The 17,916-nt window shown below is 48.9% G+C and overlaps 2 protein-coding genes across 3 annotated transcripts in view; both read right to left on the reverse strand.

The window, feature by feature from the left end:
- LOC143367818 (neprilysin-1) overlaps nucleotides 1-7,071 on the reverse strand; it is a 77,891-nt gene extending 70,820 nt beyond the window's left edge. For both annotated transcript variants that reach the window (XM_076810012.1, XM_076810010.1), the window contains exons 1-3: nucleotides 6,837-7,071; nucleotides 2,617-3,095; nucleotides 1,032-1,232 (exon numbers count right to left, since the gene is read on the reverse strand). In XM_076810012.1, the coding sequence (XP_076666127.1) occupies nucleotides 1,032-1,232; nucleotides 2,617-2,619 (204 nt within the window). In that variant the 5' untranslated portion in view covers nucleotides 2,620-3,095; nucleotides 6,837-7,071. The remainder of the gene's footprint in view (nucleotides 1-1,031; nucleotides 1,233-2,616; nucleotides 3,096-6,836) is intronic.
- A 4,141-nt stretch (nucleotides 7,072-11,212) lies between these two features.
- Nucleotides 11,213-17,916, reverse strand: part of Amon (prohormone processing protease amontillado) — a 39,533-nt gene continuing 32,829 nt past the window's right edge. The window contains exons 9-12 of the mRNA XM_076810019.1: nucleotides 15,936-16,169; nucleotides 15,330-15,494; nucleotides 15,127-15,244; nucleotides 11,213-14,037 (exon numbers count right to left, since the gene is read on the reverse strand). Coding sequence (XP_076666134.1) covers nucleotides 13,873-14,037; nucleotides 15,127-15,244; nucleotides 15,330-15,494; nucleotides 15,936-16,169 — 682 coding nt within the window. The 3' untranslated portion in view covers nucleotides 11,213-13,872. The remainder of the gene's footprint in view (nucleotides 14,038-15,126; nucleotides 15,245-15,329; nucleotides 15,495-15,935; nucleotides 16,170-17,916) is intronic.

Genomic DNA, 17,916 nt, shown 5'->3' on the forward strand with positions numbered 1-17,916 from the left:
TTGGAACATCGTGGGTTATCCATCACTCAGATTTATGCATAGATATAGGCTCTGGCTTCGCGTAATGGGCGCTCGATTGCTTTTTGAAGAACTCTCGTAGTATTATTTCTGAATTTATACTATCTCCACTTGATCACCCGTCGACGTCAGGTAATCAGCTTTTGCGATCATCGCTTGATCGCCTCTTTAGCGTCTCTGGTACCATTACTTTGGACATCAGGTGATCACCACTAGTGACGATCATTGTATAACCTCCTAAGAACCCTCTGCACTACTATATTCAGCACCTCGCAATCACCATTTGCGATCACAGAGTCGTTAGTAGGACTTATACTAAAATTATCTCGGCAGAGGACCGCTCGCTACCTTTACACCCGCGAAATGGGCACTTCACAGCAACAGATCCTGGATACTGTAACTTTTAAGCGCCCCGCCTGCCATTGCGTCAGATTAGCAATGAAACGCCGAAGAACGTCGTAAAGCAAGTCCGCGCGTATCGAAATCGAAACGCGCGCGAGCTTGTACTAAGATGCCCGAGTGCAGCGTACAAAAGGAGAACGATAAAGGCCAACAATATCCTGGCGATCGAGCTGCTATAGAACGCGACTCCGAGGGCCTTCGAATACGTACGTGGTTTTATGGTTCGACCTTTATTTTACGAGGCAGTCGGGAGCACAGTGTCTATCCAGGATCCGATGGAACATCCTTCGGAATTTCGGTTGCCCGCTCTTCTGCTGGTTTATTCTTGACCCGCTCCGGTGCCCCTCGCCCCCGAAGCCGCCCCTCTCGACAATTCAAGATTTCCACTCTCCTCGACGCCGAGAGGGACTTAACCGCGAGAGAGTTTTAATGTCAGCTTCCCGCGCGTTAAGCGTCTCGAGAAACATTAACCCCGTCCATGACACCGAGACGCGTGCTTCCCGACTGCTTAATTCGGCCTCGAGGTGGGGCGGTCGCTGGAAGAAAACTTGGCGACGGTGGAGGCTTTTGTGCGGGGCAAAAACTTGTTCGAGGTTAGAAGGGTGACTCACCAGGGGTGCGCATTCGCGGGGCTGCTCTCCGTCGGGCAGCGTGGTGATAAGGAAGAGGACCGGGCTGGTGACGAGCAGGCTGGTGACCAGAAGCATGGCGAACGTGAGCAGCGCCTTGTGCACGGCCTTGCTTCGCCGGAGCCAGTAGCACGGCATGCAGCATATCCAGGTGCCCTGTTGCACGGCCCTCTCGACGTGTACCTGAGGATGCAACGCGAGCTTTCAATGCGGAGGGCCGTGTAGCAAGCTTCTCGACGAAATTGTTGTTGACGTTGACGAGCTCTCGCGGCCACACCGGGGGGGAAGTGGCGCGTGAGAAGTACAGGAGGACTTTGGGGACGAGGGTGCGGAAGAGATCGAGGTAGGTACTCGGAGCACCAACCTTTCGGCTGGACCATTCTAACGTTGTGTTGATATATAGAAATCTGCTCTATCTACTTTACAGGACATACTCATGTCTTCTCAGTAGACCTATTGTTCGCGCGTAACTTCGGAGAGACTCGACCTCTGATTGTCGAGTCAACGGAGGTCGTGGATCTACGTTACGAATTTTATCGACCCCGGAATTACGTGGATACCCTACACGATTTATAGCGATAGGGCTGATTAAATTGAAAAAGATGACGATGGGAGAAAAATAATGACACTGTATTTATACAACAAAAGAATAACAAATAAACGCAATAGAAGTGAACACTGAAGAATAATTTGTGGGAGACTCGTTGATCAGAATTGTGGTTTCAACTGTTTTGCGCTGACCGTTCTGCGTTGACGGGAGACGCTTTTCTGACTTCTTCGGATTCCTCCGAAGTATCCAGAAGAGTCCGGTGGTGGGTATCTTTGCCCGATTGGTTGACGTAGTTGGTGTCAACCAGTCGGATAATTTCCCTGGGACGAATCACGCCAGCTATTCCCTGCGCCCTTGGCGCGTCTTTTCCGAGAAGGGGCGATTTGGCGGGAATTTCGGCGATAAGGTATTTTAAACGAACTAAAGAAACCCCAGAGATACCAAGCGTAACTTCACAAATTTTATGCATATTGTAACATGTTATTTGTTCACCGGTCTGAGGATTATAAAAGGGGAGATGTGTTGATATATAAAAATCTGCTCTACCGACTTTACAGGACATACTCAATATGTTAAGTCTTCTCAGTCGACCTATGAACCTCTTAAACATGTGCTTCTAGAGTTAAGTAAAGTATTACGTAACGAAGAATTGTATTTCCTTCCTAACCTATGCCAACACAAACGTTTTACCGATCAGCTGATGAGTAACAGAGAAAAGGAGCTAGGGGGAAAGGAGAAGTCGAGGAAGAGCCTTTCTCCATTGGGCCAAGGACCACTTACGTGGAACACATTGAAGAAATGGAAAAGGAATGTTACAGGGAATGGAATGTCAACACTATACTAGATTACTGCTGGATATCAAAGAGAGGTGGCAGAGTGCAAGGAAAGGGGAATTAAACCAATAGCTCTTTGGAATTTGGCTTTACCTAAGTCGATTCTAAGTAAACCCTCACAAAGGCTTCTCGTTTGCTGTATTTAAGCGAGCAGGCTTTTAAAAACAGAAGTTGAATGACTTACCATTGGCTCGTCCGGAAGGCCAGATCCCTCGTCGGTGCCAGGCCCAGCAGGATTGTTTCCGGCTGCGAGGGGACCAGTGGCCGCAGTCGTGGCTGCGCCAGGCCCAGTTCCCTGTGCGTGGGCATGTGCGCCTCCTCCGGCCCCAGGGGCGCACAGAGTGCGAGGACTCAGGGGTAGCCTCACGCTTGCGTCGCCACGTGTCCTACCCCCACCGCCACGGGCCCCGCGGCCCCCGTAACCCCGGCTCACCGTACACAGAGCCACATTTGCCGGGTCCCTCGGAACACCAGCTCCCTAAAGCCCGCCAACCTCGAACCTCCGCCGAACGGAGCTCTTCCCGAACCACCCTCCTCCTTCCACGCCCTTCCAGCACCCACCCCCGCGGCGCGCTGGGTGCTGGATCAGCCGGTCAGGACCCGCGATTCCCTCCTCCACCTCCGCATCGGTTGCTTTTCAATCACTCCTTCCCTGATCGAAACCTGTAAACAGAGGTGGTGTACTTTCATTAGTTTTGAAGGAGTATCGCTCAGACAGGTAGCGGAGGGTTAAATGTCAAGGTGACTGCTCGGAAGTCTCGTAGATCCTGTTGCGGGCGGAAGGAATGTGGGAAAGCAATCGACTCGGGGCTGCGAACTGATCGATATCACTGAACACTGTACCAGACGCTGCAATTCCTCCCCGAAAATACCTAAACCTTTTGCCGCGAAAGGTTACACTGCAGAGATAAAGAGGAGCCGCTGATAATAACGGCGTTTTGTCGCCGTTATCTCCGCCACTTTTACGCAAGTCAGGTGTCTCGCTGGCGTTCCAGATAACGCTTCCCTTTGTCTACGCGCGACTCCCTTACGTCGTCCAACGTTTGCGCCATTGTCCAACGCCCGCAATCTACTCCTCATCCCGCGTAATCGCCCCTTGGTCTCTCGTCTAACGCCAACGCGGACCAACTGTTCCGCGCGCGAATCGATAAACACTGCCTAATTCGTCATTGTGAGATACGCTAGCATGACGAACCAGGAAGCAGGTGGAAGGGAATCGAGAGCGTTTATCGCCTCGACTCGAGGTGCCGATCTCGGGGGTGGAATCTCCTGGCTAGCCTCGAGTTCTATGCGATTGCACGTGACGCGGAATCGTCTGACTCTTCACAGAAAGTTCAACCCAGACCGCCAAGGAACGTGATCCTCTTAAGCGACAAACGTTCAGATCATATCTCACCCAGCCTCGACTCTCCTTACCCTTATCAAGCGTGCAATTACACCAATCTAACCAGAACCGAAACATTCCGCCCAAAGTAGCATGAAGAAATTACATTAAGATCGAACGGATAATCAGCTGTGCTCTCGAGCCGTCCGCTTACACGTGCACCTTAGTCACGACCTAAGCGCATTATCCGCCTCATTTATCTACACAAGCAAGTGATTAACCTAACAGGACCTTCCGCTTTCTTCCCCGCTTTGTTTTTTTTCACGCCGCAGCTGAAAATTTGCATTCCAAAGGAACGCGGCCGGCTGACATGGTCGACGGGCAATTTTCCTTAAGCTCCGTCGTTTCGCTGAACGCTCAGGTCCCTGCTCGTTAAACGGCCCTGCAGGCTCGCTAATTCGGCTGGCCCAGCCACGTGGCGCAGCCATAAAACACAGAGGCAACGTCTAGGGGGAAAAAGAGGATACCGACTGCCTACTCGTGGCGCGGCAATTATACCTCCGTGGGGAGAGGAATTGCTAATTCCGTGACAATCGTGCACGCATGCAATACGAGCCGGCTTGCTTTTTGTCGCTCCTGCGAGCTATAGAGAACAAACTTCCGTCGGGATGCTTCTACCGCGGCTTTCGCTGAAGGAGCTCCGAAATAACGACTTATGGAGCGTAAAAGACCGACGAAAATAACACGGAGAGGCTCGTAACTGGTAATGGGGTGTTGATTCTACAGGAAAAAGGGTCGTCAAGTTCTTCCATACGAGGTCTGACTTCTGGGAAACGTGAGTTTGAATATTTATCGCGGATGGAAGGTAGTTTGGCACTTTGCAACAAGAGGGTGACACCAATTTTGACAGTTTTTGAATTATGACGTGTAATATAGATAACAAAAATTCTACATCGTTTGGGGCGATTTATTGCAAATTTCGAATCTCCACCAATTACTGTTTTATGCAATATTTTTGTTTTGGGCAGCTCGGGATTTGAAAAATTTGGGAAATAAAAACTCACCAACTCAATAACCACTATTTATTCCGTGGAAATATATATAACTTTTAATCAGTGTTCTCTTTTCAATGTTAAGTCAAAGCAATAATTTTACAAACAGTTTTTTCTAATTCACTCGAAGTTGGTAACGATGGAGTTGGTAACGATGGAGTTTCCGACACACTTGACATCTAAATTTGAATCATCCTTTGCTTATATTTCGGCTCATTACTATAATTCCCTCGCACCTGATATTCGAGGTTTAAATTCGTTTCCTGATTTTAAATGCAAAGCTCGGCGATATATATGGTTACATTATGCGTCGCAATAACTTTCTAGTTTCTTAATGTTAGTTTTTAGTCATTTAGTTAGTTATTTAGTTATGGTTAGGCTTCTAACAGTATTGTACTGCAGCCTCGCCATTTTCTTCGCTTGTCTTTATGTATTATTTTCTTCTCTGGATGTGTCAAGTAATAAAGACGAATAATAATAATAATAATAATAATAATAATGGAGCTGCACCCCTCTTGCCGCAAGGTCCTCGTTTGGTAATAAAAGCTGCAACAACTGGTGAAAATATCGCCCAGGTTGCTGTCAATTAAGGGGAAGCCTGTACATGCAACCAACTACGATTAATTCCATCGGTCTCGCGTGCAACGTCAGAGCGATTTCGAGGACATCGCGCGCTATCATTGTAGCACGATAAGGGGGCCAATCGTTCAGAGAGATTTGCGGGCGGGACTTGTCTATATCGGGCAATTTTGATCACGGACCACGCTAATATCGAGCCACCCGGTAAGGTGAGGGTGGCCGATCCTTCACGAAGATTTATGAAAACGACGGCAGACGCGTCGTCACGGTTTATTGATAGAACGACACGTACAGGGGAAGATATATTCGCCGATTATTTTTTGCCGCGTGATAAAAATATTCAGGGCCGGGGCGGGATTACATTTTCCAGTCAATGGAGTACGTGATTGAGGCCTCGGAACGGCCGGCGAAAAGAAGAATGCAAACGAACCGGCTCGGGTCAGATCGAGCGTGAAACGTAAATCCAGAAAAGAAGGAAAACCCTCGCTTCTGCTTCTCCCATTGACCGCTTTTCCTTCTGCATCTTCCAAACTTTCTCATTCAGTTACGAACGGCTGCGATCTATTATACTACACGGGCCGCTCCAAAGTGGAGGTTGATTTCTTTCGAAAACCTAAGTCAAGGGTGTCGAATAAATTTTGTACACTAAAGCATAGGGTGAAGGATCCAATTACTGACACCTAACCAATTACTGTCACCTTAAGCTATTTTACTTAAAATAACGAACAAATAAACGTTGTAAAGTCATGCACAAAAAGAATTATGTAATCCAACCTATAATCTATACTGTAGATTATTTACTATAATTTATTTATTCGTTATTTTAAGTAAAATAGCTTAAGGTGACAGTAATTGGGTCCTTTACCCTACTTGCAGAAATAGATCTTAGCGTAAATTTCTTCGATTGGTCAATTTCTAAAGGAATCGCCTCCTTTTGCATCGAACCATGAGTCCGGAATCCCCTCGTACGCCCCCACTGTTCGAAATATCGTGCTAAACCGTTGCACCCGGAAAACTTTCGGGGCCGTCGAGGAAACTTTTCGAACGGAAGAGAATTGGGCGCATCCGAAAGTGCCAGTTCCTCTTCTTGCTGCTCGCGGAACGCATCGATAGCGATTCGATTCGAAATTGAAAAAGTTCCGGGCACCTATTCCGAGGCAATCGAGTAGGCATTCTGGTCCCGCGCGTAGAGGATCCGACGAGACGGGGTGGTGTCGGGCTCGTCGAGTTTCAATGAAATGGAAAGGTGACGATCTCTTTCAACGAGTATTAACACCAAACAGTCAATACCCTTACACTGGACCACATGGGTGCATGGTGGCATGTGACATCGTGACATTGCAAACGGAATATTCGAATGGCATGTTACTCCGCGCGCGTCCAAGTTCCATGCACCTACTATTTGCCACTTATAGGAGTTAAAAGAGAAACGAACGGTATGCCATTTACCTGCACGAAAATCCAATGGAAACTGTCGATTATTTCCCTCGCTCGATTCTCACTGGAGGGCTCCCGACTGGTGCGAGTGTCACTTCCGGTTCACTGGGCCCCGCGAGAACGGGAGGGACACCGAAGCGCGGTCCGCGTACCTTCCGAAAGCATTCGGGACGATTTCTGGTTAGAGTCTGGCGGGTACGAGGTAACCGGAAGTCGAGAAATCGCGGCCCTGCTTTACGGCTGGGGGTAACACGCGGACTGTCGGGCCAGACTCAACCACCGTGCCGCCTCTATTTCTCTCCCTCCCTCTCTATCTCTTGCGCTCTCCCACCCCCTACCCATTCCATTTCTCCCTCTCTATCTGCTCCTCGCCCCTTCTCTTTCCGTTTCTTCGTCCCTCTCCGATTTTCCCAGCCAACCTTGCTCCCCCCTCCGCTCTCTCTCGCTGTCTTTCTCTCTTCAACCCTTTCACTACCCCTATCCGTCTCTGCCCGTGTACTTTCGTTCTCCACTCCCTCGTCCCGCTCCAACTACCGCTCGAACGCCGAACGCCACCCTCTCTCGGGCTCTCTCTCTCTCTCTCTCTCTCTCTCCGTCCAGCTCTCGCCACCAAAGCCCCGTAAGTTCGCGGTCGCAACGCGCACGCCCTCGATATTCAAACGTTGCGAGCGTGCTCGCCGTGGCACTGCGAAAGCACCGAGTGCGTTCCTTTTGTTCCGCGCGGAAACTTTGTCGGCCCGACGACACGGGGCTGTAAATAATGGCTTTTTTCCATACAGTCGAGCTCGAGTACGCTCCGCCAGAAAGCCACGTCATCCCTCTAACGGAGAATGTAGCACGCCGTGTGCGTTCGCTGCGTTCCTACACCGATCAAGCCCCTTTAATCCAGGTTGGTCGAGATCAGTGGAGGAGGTCGATGATATCCGCGCCCTCTCGCTAGAAACGGCATAGCTGGTAGCGTTTTAAATTCCAAGGGATTAATTACTGCCCCACCCTGACGAATCTTCCATTCATCAGCCGCACCGTTCCATTTATGCAAAGTCCCACTGGCTCCCCTCGCGAGCGCGCTCGCAGAAGCGCCGAAAATCGTGGCGGTGTTCCGGCCGAATGTGGGCCACGCTGAACCGTGCTCGCAATTCCGGGGAACCCCACCAGGCACGGACTCTGACGTCAGCTCATTAAATCCATCGCAAATTCGTCCGTAGGCCGGCTCTCCAGGAGATAACGAAACTACGTCATTGTGTCCACGCCAGCCGCCACTTAAGATCCCTGCAGCGGACAAATTTGGCGAACGCTCGCGAAACAGGGATTAGCGACCGGCCAGGCCCACGCGATGGCCTGCCTATCGATAAATCGCCGGCTCGCGAACGGCGCCCGCCTCTGAAACGTAACAGAGCGCGATACAGGAGCGCGGTAGAGCTAGCGAGACTCCACTTGCAAATGAAAAGTCTCCGAATCGATCGCGAGGCAAGCATAATCAGGTGTCTTGCAGCCGGTCGGGAGTGACGCTACTTCGTTCACGCATCTCTTCTTTCGATCAACTTCGACGTACCTGGGTGACTCACACCCAGAGCAATTTTTCAACGACTGCCATTCTCACACAAAGAACCCAATCGTTATGAAAAAAAGTCAATTTCAAGGTCTCTGGAATATATTCCCATATTCTTTTTATTGAAATTTTATCACAATTTTTGTGAACAAATTCTAGATTACCACATGTCGAGAAGAAACGAAGAAAATCTTTAAAAAATTGTAACTTTTACGAATTTCAATATTAGAATATACAAGTCTACAGAGCCGTTGTTTAGATATAATATTTTGAGAAAGAAATAGTTTGTAAGTCAGCTTTGAATAAAAACGTAGTTGTTTATTTTGCATACCTATAGAAGGTATGGAGCTTAAAAGTCAGCTTGTGGCTGGCTCACGCCCAGAGTGTCAACGAAGGGTTAAAGTTGGGGGTAGCCGAGTTTAGGGGATACAAATATTTTAATGCAAATTCAAGAAAATTCATTAGGCGATCATAAGAATTTATTTAAAGAATAAAATTCAGTTTTCTTCTCTGGTTGCAACACCCCTTCTTTGGGGGTGCCACGGCCCTTGCAGTAATTTACCAACAGGGTTATATTCTGTTAATAATAATAATAGTAATAATCCTCGAATGAGAAACAAAACCGCTGGAATGAAACGCCGGACGCCAAAGAAAATCTTGTAACAGGAGCGCTGTTTCCAGCTGATGATCAATTCACGGGGATATCCACCCCCGCATGCACGGGCGCCGCTGAAATTTCCGGCGTGTATGTAGGTCGAGTTAATGAAACGCCAGTAAAATCTTATTTTTCCGCGGGGCCACTTTACGCTTGGTCCTCTTTTTAACAGCCGCCGCTGGAATATTTGTCGTCCCGATCCCTCTGGAACAGTGGCCGGCCCGTAAATATCGCGAGTTCCTGCGGGGAACGAGCGCGTGCTCGGGAAGCTGGGAACCGTGTATCCCTGTTTGTGCGAGCGCTCCAGCACGGCCGCTTGAAAAGCTGCGGACAAGAGCCGCTGCGAAAACACTCGTGAATAATTGTCTGTTTCGCGAATGAAATTACTTTCGATAGGAATATAACTGGCGCTTCTCAACGCTCCACGCACAGAGTGCATGTCTGGGTGTTCTCTCTGAAACTGACTGCGATACAATTTGTCGCTCGAGTGGTTGCTGGAGTCGCGGAATTGCGAATATTATAACGTTAGGGTGCTGCGACACTGTCGCCTGTTTGATACGGCGATATTATTGCGTCACGATCGGACGCAGGGGAAAAGAATTAGTCTTAATTCGAACCGAATTCGGTGCCGCGTCTTCTTTGGTCGACGAATTCGTAGCTCTCGGGCGTTAAATTGTCGGAGGACACGGCGGAATTTACGAAGCCGCGTAAATAACGTTTTAACAGCGCCGACCCAATTATGCAAATTGGCAGGACTCGCGATCCGTTCTCAGCGCAGTTAATTACACGGATCGATGGCAATCTGTCAAGCGCGAGCAGCCATCTCTGCGTAAAAAAAGAAAAGGGATAATAAAAAGAAAGAACTACCCTCGCGTTAGGCCGCGAAACCCGGGAACTCCAGACAGTGGTACAGCGTCGACGAAAATTCATATTCCCAGTGGTAATTGGAGCGCGGCGGGATAACTAAAAATTATTTTAGGTCACGGCTGGCTGTATTTAAGTATCGATTTCCAAAAAAAAACGAGAAGAAAACAAAAGAAAGGAAGCTACACTGGCGACCTTAACACCGCGCAAACAATTCGGTGAAATGTTTCGACATCTTCACCTACATCGGGTCGCGTTCAGTAGTCGACGCTTTTATTTCCCTTTCCTCCTTTTGGTTATCAGAAGCTGATATCCCCGATATCGATTGAAAAGCTTCGCGAGGGGGGTGAGACTGATAGATTCAAGCTCCTCGCGGTAGTTACTTCGCTGTAGCTTCTTACGGAAATCCACTTTGCCCATTCCTTTTCTGTCAGTCAGCCGCCTCCTTGGAATTGTGAGAGAAATCGCGATTCCTCTACCAAACGCGTTTCCCTCCACCGAAATTGTGGCGTCCCTCCGAAACGAAGGTGAGCCCCTTACGAAAAAGTTCCATCCAGGGAGAAATAACAATGTACCTTCGACAATTGAGGAGTAACATTTGACAATAGACATCTTTATTTTCATACGAAATCGCTTGTAGACCCGCTACATTAAAATTCTCCAATGTTTGCAAAATCTTTGTGAACTTCCACTGACAATGCCCGCTCGACGACTGTGCCTCTATCGCCAGCTCTTGATCCCTGAATAAACTATAATCTCGACGCGCCGCAACTTCCCAGCCTAGGATGTTCGAGCTTGATAAAAATCGACAGTCGAATGAATCAATCAGGCGCACAGTCGCGGCGCGGTATCGTCGGTGGAAGATCGTTTCTTCCGAGGATCCCGATGGGCCTCCCGAGGAATCGTGCGCGCTCAAAGAATGGGCTCCTAAAATTCGGCGCTAATGGGCGTGCTTCTGAAAAACCGTGTACTCGGAACGAAACAAATCTCAATTGGGCATATCGAAGCTTCTCTACGTTGATACGAGTCATCTACTTAAGTCTAACACACCTAGAACGCATTGTACTGCTTTAGTCAACCTTATTTTGTAATGTCCGCCTGGAGAACCTGCGTCCACGGAGAAATAAAGCAGGGGCGACCGAGCCGCGGGCGATCTTCCGCGCGTCCGTTGGTGCGATCGTGAGGTAAGCCGCAGGAAAAGTGAGGGGGAGAAGTGGGAAAGAGTTTCGATCGCCCCTGGATCCGCTCCGATACGCTCGCGAGATACGAAGGGGAGGCGGTGACGTCAATGGATCGCAGGTATAGCATATAAAAACGATGCAGGCCAAAAAATAAAGATTTTATTCATCCACGTACATCGCGTACAGAATAAGGTTGATTAAATTCACTTTGACTATATATATATATTTATATATACGTATGTGTTATATAATATGTATTCATTTGTTGATGTCGCTCTTGACGTCGTTTATCCGTAAACTTCGAACTCTCTGATCGCTACTTGTCTAGTGTATCTACACATCTTCATCGTCTCTCTCTCTCTCTCTCTCCCTCCTTCGTGTATATTATCCTCTCCCCCGTTTCTCCCCGTCTCACACACGCTCTCTCACTTCCCCCGCGTCATCCTGCGATCACTTCCACCGTCCGCGAGCGGAAAATCGCCAATTTCCCGAGTCAAGGTAGTATCTGCAGTGCGGCGAGCACAGGCCAAGTCGTCTTAAATTTTCGTAGCAATGTAATTGCGGCGGAGCGTGTATCGCGTGTACGTAAGAAATCCACCCGTTTATGGTCGCTACCAGCCGCGCAATCTAGCCACCGTTAGTCTTCGTTCTACGCGCGCGATTGTTCCTCCGAGGGAAACAGGGAGGCTCTTTCCAACGAGGTGGCACAAACACGCGGAGCACGTCCCCCTGAGAAGACTCTGCTGCGAAATTGGGAGCCCAACCTCGCGGGGACGGTCGCCGAATCGATCACCCCACGCGATCCCAATCGCGCCATCGAGTCTTCGTTACACACACACGCGGGAAATAATCTCGGTCCCTCGATCGTCGGAACGCCACCGACTCGGAGCAGAAGTCTCGCTGTTTCCCTCCGCGAAACAATCCTCCCCCTTAGCTTTGCAAAAGCGCACAGCGAACGGATCATAAGACGGTTCCTCAGCGAGTAAATAATTAAATCCTTAGGTCAGGAATCTTACGTCGTCTCCTGAAGGTAATTCACCGAGAATTGTCGGAACGTGTCCACGAATCGGAACGAATAGAGGGAAAGTGGGTCGATTGCGTGCCTTGGATCCAGCTGGCCCACGCGCCCCAACGTCCACTAGGATTCCTCCGTCCACGCGGGGCTGTCTCTAGGAATTTCGACTCTACTAACGAAGCCCTCGACTTCGCGGCTACTGATATAATTCGTCGCGACCAGCGTCGTGGAATTTTGTAAAAAAACGGCCATCCTCAGAAATACATTGTGCGTAACGCGAAGGGTCCCAGACGCGTGGATATGTAGCTGCTTTGTAAATAGATAACGCGTGTATAAGAGTACACTTGACGCGATGGCTCGGGGACAGAAACGTCTGACGGTCGGGCTATGTAGCCTTTGAAGGGCCGTTCTGATACTGGAAAGATCCTCCGCAAAGGGTGACCTCAATGTTCGCAAAATCGACCGTATAAAAAACTGGAGATCCAAGGAATGAAAATTTACGTGCAAAAATGTCCCCTCTCCTTCGCTTCTTCTCGAGCACTCGTGTCTGTTTCTACAAGGGAGGCGAGAAACTCGAAGCTCGCGTTGCTCGAGCGAGTGAAACGTTTCATTCTGCTAGAGATGAATAGATTTCTGTGTACATAGTCATCGGTATATAATCCGAGATCTAGCCTGCGATAGATACAACGTCCTGAATGATCCGCGCGAAGTTCCCATTTCTTTCTGAACCTCTGCAGCGGAGATGCACCGACGTTGGCGCGCGTGGGCCGTGATCGCTCCTTTACCCGATAGCGTTTCGTACGCCTCCCAACTCGACAACGCGCTAAAAACTCGGCTACGAGGTCGCGAGCTTTTAATTGGTACGAGACGGACGGGCTCGTCGAGTTGCGAGCGCGACTCTGGATGATTATTGTTCCCAGAAGAAACTTGCTCGACGGTGCCTTCTTGAAAAAGAGGACGCGCTGTCTTTTACCTTGTGGTTCTTCGATTTCGTCATCTGCCTGCCTACCGACACGCCCGACGATATTCCTCCACCCTGCCAATTCGGCGAAAGGATTCGTCGCGATGAATAGAAGCGACGATCACCGACGCCAGCGACGGATTTAAGGAAAATGAAGAGGTGGTTTACTAAAAACAGGCTACGCGTAGTAGTGCGGAGAAGATTATAGTGTTTGGATAAAATAATAATTGTTTGCAGGGGACGTTTAAATCCTAAGGGATTAATCATAGGTGCGCGCGTTAAATCCGCCACTGACCGACGCTTCCCCCGAGCACGAACGACAAGCTATGTCAACCTCCTTGCTCCCGAGGAGCTTGCTCCATGCGACGCAGAAGCGGTCACTAAATTAGCTAGTAGCCTAGAGAGAGATGTTTGTAAAAGAATCGGTCACATCGCTGATAAACCTGCTCGAATAATCTTGTACGCAGCTTTCCAACGCCTTTAGCCCCCCGCTCCCCTCCGTCGACACCCGCTTATAGTAAAATCTATGATCTTCCACCAAGACGAAAGCAACGAGAAGCTGAATGGGGTAGTGGGCTAAACTAGCGGGGTAGAGTATCACAGGGACTTGTACGGAAACGCAGTTGTTGTTGATTTGAAAAATTCGAACGTAACTGGGTAGAGACTAGAATCGTTGGGGACACGAAGCGTACGCGGGACAATGGGGAGAGACAGCACGGTTGCGTTCGAATTTTCACGCCTGTATAAATGATCCTTAAACAATAAGACTAGTCGCGTGAACGTTTGTCGATATGAACGGCCCTAGGTGTCCTCGAGTTGGTCGTTACATCGCGGTCGATCGCTCCTCGTGGGCCTTCTTCACGATCGCCAGCTTCGAGTGGGGATCGGCCGCCGGGAGTCCGGTGTACGGTGGCTCTCGGGTGCCGTGCAGCATCAGGGTCCACTCCCTGAACCACCCGCGACGTGGAGTTTGGGTATTAAAGCTCACCTGAAACAAACGTCTCTTAGATATGCTGTGAAAATGAATCGCGAGCAGCTGGGTGCTCCTCTGTGGCTTTACTTGGTGGGAGAAGGCTGGTTTTTCGTTGAATTTCTAAACACTCGAGTTTCATTGCCAAGCGTGTAGGTAATTTCCTAACGATGGACTCTTCTGGAATTTTACCAACCAGTCGGGGATCAATATTGGGAAGCCAATGGACTGTCAGTGGACAGATGCTGATAGTTGCTTAATCATAAACGCTACCAACAGGCCCGGCTCGTCGATATGGGCAAAATTAGGGGGTATTTTTTAAAATAAAGTTTCGAATTAAATATTACAAGTTGTGCCATACAGTAGCGGACAAAGAAGTCAGAACTTTTTCAATCCACTCTACCTCTATTATTTTTTAACATCAACTCAAAACTGCAGGGCCCAATTTACATATTCTGTTAGAGAATTAAAGGCTGTATAGAACCCAGTTAAAGTTGAACTTATTTAACTAATGAACAAGAACCCTAGGTAACATTAAACAAGACAGCACACTTTTAAAGCCGACCAAAAAGTGCCCACTTTTGAAAAGTAATAAAAAATCTAATATTTTGTGGGGGCACCTTTTGCTTTTACGCCGACGTAAAAAGTTACGAGAAGTGGTAACTCCTTTTACGGTACCAAAAATGTGTTGTCCCGCTCAATTCCGTATAAAACTCTGTTTGTTAGTTAAATAAATTCAACTTTAACTAGGTTTTATACAGAATTCAATTCTCCATCAGAATATGTATATTAAACACATACCAGAGTTCCCAGTTAATGTTAAAAAAAATAACAAATATTAAACAAATCGAGAATGTGGTAACTTTTTTGTCCGCTACTGTAAATATTTTAAGCTACGAATAAAACTTCAGGACAAGGTCAGGAAAAGTCTGAAATAAATTTATTATAAATAAAGGACGCAAATTGCAGCTTCGCCAAGGGCGAAAAAAAGGCTCGAGCCAGGCCTGACTATCACCACCCCCATCCTCTTACGTAATATCACTTCCCCAGCTAATAATGAACTAGTGATTGCTGTTAGGAAGCTAAAGTCTTAATTTTCAGGGTTACCTCCAGCAGCCAGGTTCCCTGGGGGTACTCTCCCCAGCTGTGAGTCGTCATGAAGGGCCATTTCGTGAAGCCATCCCTGTGATCGTCGTCGTGCACCCTTCGGCTCAGGATCATGGACCTGAAACCGGTCTCTCTTACTTCGTTTCTTCGTCACGGATTTAAAAGCAGAAGTTCTGGATAACGAAAGAAGTTCTGCAACGCACCTGGTACCCATGGGCGAAGTTAAGAACAGCTCGAGATCGCCTCGGCGCGTGGCGTTCACGGAGATGGCAGCTTGCACGTGCTCCAGATAGTTGACGGCGTACTCGGTGCCAGCGCAGGCATCAGTCTTTATTTTCAACAGGATCGATCGGTCGTTCGTCACCTCCCTGAAAAGGTTCGATACCTCTGTGAAGATTAACACGAGTATGTACGGATTCCTCGATGCAAGGCTAAATAATATCTACGCAGCTGGAGATCCAACTCTGAAAGAGTAAGCATCGCACTATTCCCCAAAGAGGAAAGTCACGATCTCAACCGGAGATTCTAATGTCAGGGAGGAACAATGCTAAGCGTTCTCCTCGCGCACGATAAAACAACAGGCACACACATACGCAACGGAGCACGCGACAGCAGGGAGTCGAGGCGACCAAGATCGATACTCCAGTCATCCGCGAGTAATAAAATCCAGTAGGCATTCACCCTACGTTTATATGCTCCTTGACTTTCCAACGAGGAAGAGGAAACAATATGCTCCACTCCCTCTCGGTTCGACTGCCTCCAAGTGGACGGTCCGAGCAGGATCGATAGCAGGTTGCAAAAACACTCACTGAGACTCGAGAACGGAACCAGCCTCGCAGTGGTACCGCGGCGGCACGGTCTTCCAGCTTCTCGCCAAGGCGACCATCGCACCGGCGTCCAGGACGCCGTAGCCGAAGAGGTGGTTGAATTCCAGGCCCACTCCATTCATCGTCCAGTGGAATCGTTCCTTCGCGTCGAACAGAGAGTTCCTCTTCGATGTCAGCACTGTCAGGTGCTGGATGTCCCTCCAGGTCAGCTGTGGACTAAAATGGACACGAATGCTTTCTGGTATCCAGGATCCTGGAAATATTGGCGCGAGCTCTCCGATCCCCCATCTACGAACCCCTCGCAGTTCGCGTGCTTCGAGAAGGCCAGGTCTTAAAATATCGTTCAAATAAAAGTAGCAACGCTCGAGTATGCTAGCAGAGGCACGTAAACTCTCTAAGAAGTCAGCTCCACGTTTTACATCTTTATCGAAAAACTTCGCGGTCCTGCGGATTGTAGCAATGAACGCCCCATCGAGTAAAGGGAACCTACGAAAATGGAAAAGAACGCTTTACGCGCATTTGCTGGCGAATCGATACCTGCCGGTATCAGTGGACGATCAAAGGAACTGGAACAGGAAAACAAGAGAGCAGTGAGCGGGCAAGTATCAAAGGGTTGATGTCTCGCCGCAAAGCTCGGCATTTTAGTGGTACAGTCCCATTTCTGGGTCACTAGTCAGCGACTGAGGTTTACGAGACTCCGAGAGCTAAGCGAACCAGCCCCGTTAACGATCTTTCAGCCTCCGCCAAGCCATTGTTCCGTTGCCTAATTTTTGCGACTCCAGTTTTGCCCCGCGTCCTTGGTATTCAACTAAAAATTCCTCGATTCGTGAAGCTCGAAGTGACATTCGCGATATCCTCCGCGCAGCCACCGAGTTTCCCACTGGTTTTCGATTTTTCAGTGGAACAGGTCAACGATATTCCATACTCGTTCAGTACGTAAACAGGAAATTCAGTTGGCAGGTGAATAATTCTAGCTTCGTGATATTTTCCACGAACATAACGGGAATTCGAATACACAGCAGCGAATGAAAAGATTTAAACACCGTCCCGTTAGCGTTTCAGTAGTCCTATCGATATCTCGTGCGCGGGAATTATATTTAGCCGGGATTGAATAACGAAACGCGAGCTCCGCTGTCCAATTGCAACGAACGGCCCGTGCAAAACAGCAAACATTCTGCCCACGTTCCATTTGCGTCACGAATTACAACATCGTCCCATATTATACGAACGGCAAACATATAAACTGCAGCACGTCCACTGCAACTTCCCGTTTCCACCACGACTCTGTCCCCCACTGATTCAAAATTAAAATCGGATTTGCTTTGTTCGCGGAACGGCTGCAATCGTGTGCGCGCTTGTAATATCGGAGCACGTAGGACACTGTAATTCAGCGGCAACTCTATTGAAAAGTTTCTTCTATTTCTCGTGAAAGGGAGTATCAGAAAAAGGGTTGAAGTCGCGCCCGCCACCATTCGATCATCCGACCAGCGATGTTTTCTTTCCAAGCGATAAAAGGGAAGCTTACAGCGGGGATCGCTCGACCCGGTTACAGTTACTTCTAGCACGAGTTTTCGGGCCGTAGAAAACACTGGGCCGGGCCAATGCAACCCTTCGACGTCGTTTTTCATTGCCGCGCGATGAAACACAACGGCGTGCCAGCGATTTGAGGGGGAATCGAGAGAAATTGGAGCTACGCCCGGGGGGGAAAGCGCTTTGCCTAAAGTAAATACCCGCGACTGCAACAGGCGAGGCACGTTCAACTTCCCGCGACGCGACGTGTCGCTTGAAAGCTCCGATATTTCCGCTCGCAGCTGGTAATTCGATATTTATCGCCGGCCATCGATCGGACTAGCGCGAGGTAAAAGCTCCGACGTCCTTATCCCTGAAAGATGACCGGTGAAATTGCGTTCGTGCCGGTTAGCCGCATTGCGCGACCGCAGCGATAGAGTTTCTTTCGTGCTTC

This window comes from Andrena cerasifolii, chromosome 4, assembly GCF_050908995.1.
Source record: "Andrena cerasifolii isolate SP2316 chromosome 4, iyAndCera1_principal, whole genome shotgun sequence".
Lineage (NCBI taxonomy): Eukaryota > Metazoa > Arthropoda > Insecta > Hymenoptera > Andrenidae > Andrena > Andrena cerasifolii.